Here is a 5,207-nt window from a genome sequence, read left to right as displayed (position 1 = left end):
GGAGATCATATGAGAGGAAGATTGAAGGTGAATGTACTGCTTGAGGAATCACTATAGATTTTGTTCAGACTCTTTCCTCTAAGGTTCAATTGTAAAGCTACGATGAGTAAGCCTAACTAATTCTCTTTTGTTGTGGTTAGATGTAGTCATCATTTTACTCATGTATTAATTATGCTTATGAAGTTTTATATAATTTTAATTAGGCTTTAATATTGATGACTCTTTACTCTTAATGTTTGTTTTGAATTAGTTACCTAAAACATGTTTTCGTGGTATGACTTGACATACTAGAGGTGATGGTCTTTATTAGATTCAAGTTTTCATTTGTTGGATGCTAATGTCTAGAGATAGAGTTAGACTTGATATATGCATGAATTACGATATTGATACCATTATTTGCATTCACTATTGAAACTTAATGTTTTTGTATTGGTTAATAATGCGATAGATCATATATTAGGTAATAGTGTTGATCTCACATCGTTGACTCAAAGATGAGTTGCGACGAGAGCAACAAGTGCGAATATTAATAGTCGAGTAAAAGATCATATTATTGACCTTCTAAACCCACCTCTGTCTGGACTTCTATTTAATCATACTTTCTTTCGGATGCAAATTATTCTAGATCGCCTAAAAAACAATCTTTCTCTTCTTTTGAATTTCCTTGGACAATTGGTTCTAACACTTAGCAATTCACCCTTAAATCTATTTAATTTCTCCGCCCCCTCTTCAATCTTTTGGTAGATCCAGTCAAACACCAATTTATTCCACCATTTAAGTCTCTCCTTTAAGTACTTGAATTTTTCTTTTAACACATAAGATTTCTTCCCAATTCTAGAACAAGAATCACACTCTTTCTTAACAAAATCAAGAAAATCCTTACGATCAAACCAACAATTATACACTTTAAAAGGCTTAGGCCCCCATTTTAGATTACTAGCCTTAATCCAAACCAACCTATGATCTGAGATATCCCTATTATGTCAAACAATAAGAATTTATCTATTCTACTACTTAAACTACCATCTAATTTTATCTAAGTATATTTTTTCCCCACAACTTGGTAGATCAATAAGTTCCATGAGGCCAATAAAACTACTGAACTCCTCCATCTCAGTGGCTCTACTACCTGAGCTCCTACCTCTCCTCTCCTCCAATGATTTTGTTGCATTAAAATTGTCACCCACTACCCACTCACCCGACTCTAATTTAGTGTTCCAATGTAATCATTCTAACCATAACAATCTCTTATCTGCTAACTACATGGGGAGTAGATATTCAAAAAATAATAATTTGTTCCCTTCCAAGTCGCCTTAATTCCGAGTTAGCATTTTCCCTTGAAACTGAACACTGGCAAAATTCCAATCCCTACCACCACGTATCTTTATAATCAAACTTTATTTTATTATATATTTTATTTTCTTTTTTCATTAATATATTTTATTTTAGTATTTCCAAAACAAAAAATATATATAAAATCTAAAAGATTATATCGAGAAATACATACATGTGAACACAGTTTGCAAACCAATGGCAATAATGACAAATTACCGATATTATTAATGTTTCAGATATTCTGTACAAGAAAATATATTTTAAATAATTTTAAATAATATCATAAAAGTAATAGCCTTGCCTTTCAGATTCAGCAACGAAAATAGAAAACGTAGATTTTCCCCTATTTAATGGAATATTCTAAAAATAACAGCACTAATCTTGTTATTTTAACGTATTATAAATCTAGGTCAATATGCATTTTATTTAAAACCATTGCCTCGATCAGAGTTTCGTCAGTAATTAATTTCATCATCAAAAATAATGGAAAAAAAGGTTGCAATTATTGGTGCTGGACTCAGTGGCCTAATCGCCTGCAAATATGTTCTAGAGACTGGTTTTCAACCAGTTGTGTTTGAAGCAGATGAAGGCCTTGGAGGTCAATGGAGACACACTATTGAGTCTACAAAAATCCAAAACCCTAAACAAGATTTTCAGTTTGTTGACTTTCCATGGGATTCTTCTGTGAAAGAGGATAATCCAAATAATCAACAAGTGCAAGCTTATTTTAATGCTTATGCTCAACGTTTTGGAATTGTTCCTTGCATAAGATTCAATTCTAAAGTCATTGATATTGATTATGTTGGTGAGTCTAACGAAGATATTAAGTCATGGGAGTTATGGAATGGTGATGGAACTCCTTTTGGGTCCAAGGGGACATGGCATATTACTCTGCAAGATACTAAGACTTTCTCAACTGAGGTATATATGTATGTGTATATTTTGATGGTTAGTTTTGTACTATTTTGCTATCTAGCACTGACACTGGCGTCACATCCAGGTGTATAAAGCTGAGTTTGTTATTCTTTGCATCGGAAAATACAGTGGTTTGCCAAATTTTCCTGAGTTTCCTCATGGAAAAGGCCCAGAAATTTTCAAGGGTAAAGCTATGCATTCTATGGATTATGCTGCCTTGGACAACAAGACTGCTGCTGAATTGATCAAAAACAAGAGAGTTACAGTAGTTGGATCAGGAAAATCTGCTCTTGATGTAGCTACTGAAATTGCAGATAAAAATGGTGAGAATATATATGTTCAGACACATCTAAAAAAGGTCTGTCAGACACCGACTCAACACAGACACAATATGTATATGTGTTTCATAGCTTATAGCTTACACCGACTCAACACAGACACAATATGTATCTGTGTGTCATGTGTTTCATAGTTTATAGCTTATAGTTGAGGTCTTAATAATCCTAAATTTCATTTTTGGTCTGTTACAAATATTCACAGGAGTCAATTATCCTTGTACCATGATTCAGAGAACAGTTCATTGGTTTCTCCTAGATTTCAAAATTTGGGGCTTTAGTCTTGCATACCTCTATTTCAACCGTTTCGCGGAGCTTTTAGTTCACAAGCCCGGCGAAAACCTCCTTCTTAGCCTCGTGGCCACTTTACTTTCACCGTTCGTAAGATCATCTAATAGAATAAAAAGCTATTTTTTCTTGTAAGAATGAACAATTTGCTCATAACTCTATATAACTGCAATCTTAATTTTCAGAGATGGGGATTCGGCAGACTCATTGAAATATATTTAAAATCAAAGCTACCATTGAAGAAGTTCGGACTTGTACCAAAACACAGCTTTCATCATGACATGTACAAATGTACATTCGGAGTACTTCCTGATTTGTATTTCGACAAGCTGAAAGAAAGATCCATCTTGATAAAGAAATCACAAACTGTTAGCTTCTGCAACGAAGGTTTGATCATCGACGGAGAAGCCAAACCTATCGAATCAGATCTAGTCATTTTCGCGACAGGATTCAAAGGTGACCAAAAACTCAAAAGCATATTCAAATCTCCAACATTCCAAAGTTACATTAAAACTCCAACAAATGTAACAGTTCCTCTCTACAGACAAGTACTTCATCCTCAAATCCCGCAGTTGGCGATCATGGGATACGCTGAGGCGTTATCGAACATCTATTCGAATGAAATGAGATGTCAATGGCTAGCACAATTTTTGGATGGGAATATTAAGTTGCCTAGTGTTAAGGAGATGGAAAAGGATGTTAAAGTGTGGGAAGAGACTATAAAGCAATATGATAGAAAATGGAATTCATGCATTGTTACTTGTGGGATATGGTATAATGATCAATTGTGCAAGGATATGAAGTGTAATCACTTGAGGAAGAAGAGTGCTTTTGCAGAGCTTTTTGAACCATATGGACCATCTGATTATAATGGTCTTGTTCAAAAATGATTATGAGGGTTTTGTTGTTATGATTCTTTCAATTCATTATTTGTTCAAGACAATAGAGTTTGAAGATGGTTGGAAAATTTGGAACTAAAAGTGATGAAGTTTTGAAGATTTTGGGACCACCTTCCTCATGCTATTTGGTTACACTTGTGTGGTGATTTTTTGTTTTGTCTTGTTTTTGCTTTTGTGTGGGGGCTTTCTTAGCCTTCATGTACCCAAAAAATATTATTTAGATGATATTCAATTAAATAAATGTTGATTTCATGTTTTTCATCTATTTTGATATGCTTTTGTCTTTTATAATTCATTTATTTTTAGGGGACAACATCATAATTCATCTATTTTAAGGGAACATCTCTAGCCATATAAGAAGTTGGATAAGGTATTTTCAATCAATACATATTATTTTATTATATTTAATTATTTATTTAATAGTTTAAATTTTGAAAATTTTCAATGCGTTTTACTTTATCAATTTTATCCAACTTTTTGAAGTGATTAAATAAGAATTTCTCCTCTTTTTAGGGAAGTCTCTTTTCACTTTAACGCATCTAAATTATAATAATTTTTACAAGTTTTTGTAAGTATTGATAGTCACCCCATTTTAAATAAAATATGATCCGGAGATATATCTATGTATATTATTTGGGGTGTATCTGGAGATACATCTTGAAAAATCCTTATGAATGATTCAAGGCAGTAACATTGTCCCAACATTTAATTTTTTTTAGGCCAACTTCTATTTTAGGTCATTTTAGACCATAAATTAAAAAACGGTACGTTAATTGATTCAGACATGCTACACATACATTAAAAAAAACAATACATTAATTAAAGTTGTTGGTTCTAAGTGTTGGCAGCAATTTCACAAGATGTTATGTGTGATGTCTTAACATAAGATATCATATGTACCTGCTGGAGTTCAAGAACATGATCATGCAAGATTGTTTCAGAATGTCATAATGACATGGCATATGATGATGTGTACCTGTTGGAGTTCAAATGGAAAACATGATCATGCAGGATTGTTTCAGGATGTCATACACGATGTCATGACATCTGATGGTTTGTACCTGCTGGAAATTATAAAAGGAATTATGGAATTATGCAGGATTGTTCCAGGATGTCAGACCCGATGTCATGACATCATGTACACAGAACATTCAGTATGAATGTCTGGTGTTTTGTGATTGCACAATTAATGGCAATCTATGTATGATTGAAGATCTGACTTGCAGGCGCATTCAATCATTGATTACAACCTGATTTAGTTATTTTCCAAGGAGATCTAACCAGCTGTCATGAGAAGATTTAATTGGAAAATAGATTTAGGGTTTTCAAGATGTCCAAGCCCAGCTGAAAGCTTCTATAAAAAGGGACTTGGAAAACCTGATTGAACACACAACCAATACTGAGTGAAATATAGAGAGAGAGCTAGGGTTTGTGT

The 5,207-nt window shown here is 33.3% G+C and overlaps 1 protein-coding gene across 1 annotated transcript; it reads left to right on the top strand.

Annotated features, from left to right (window-relative positions):
* The first annotated feature begins 1,816 nt into the window (after positions 1–1,816).
* LOC127083865 (probable flavin-containing monooxygenase 1) lies at positions 1,817–3,946 on the top strand. Its single transcript, XM_051024251.1, has 4 exons — positions 1,817–2,256; positions 2,336–2,573; positions 2,791–2,966; positions 3,059–3,946. The coding sequence occupies exons 1-4, from the start codon at positions 1,819–1,821 to the stop codon at positions 3,761–3,763; spliced, it is 1,557 nt and encodes a 518-aa protein (XP_050880208.1). The 5' UTR covers positions 1,817–1,818; the 3' UTR covers positions 3,764–3,946.
* Positions 3,947–5,207: the final 1,261 nt, after the last annotated feature.

The sequence above is a fragment of the Lathyrus oleraceus genome, chromosome 1, assembly GCF_024323335.1.
Source record: "Lathyrus oleraceus cultivar Zhongwan6 chromosome 1, CAAS_Psat_ZW6_1.0, whole genome shotgun sequence".
Lineage (NCBI taxonomy): Eukaryota > Viridiplantae > Streptophyta > Magnoliopsida > Fabales > Fabaceae > Lathyrus > Lathyrus oleraceus.
This window is presented reverse-complemented; position numbering and strand designations above follow the sequence as displayed.

Bases quoted from the DNA above. Each gene is read 5' to 3' on its own strand.
- LOC127083865 (XM_051024251.1), top strand. From the start codon at position 1,819: ATGGAAAAAAAGGTTGCAATTATTGGTGCTGGACTCAGTGGCCTAATC. The intron at 2,257-2,335 runs GTATATATGTAT...CGTCACATCCAG, and splicing joins CTAAGACTTTCTCAACTGAG to GTGTATAAAGCTGAGTTTGT. The intron at 2,574-2,790 runs GTGAGAATATAT...AAATATTCACAG, and splicing joins TGAAATTGCAGATAAAAATG to GAGTCAATTATCCTTGTACC.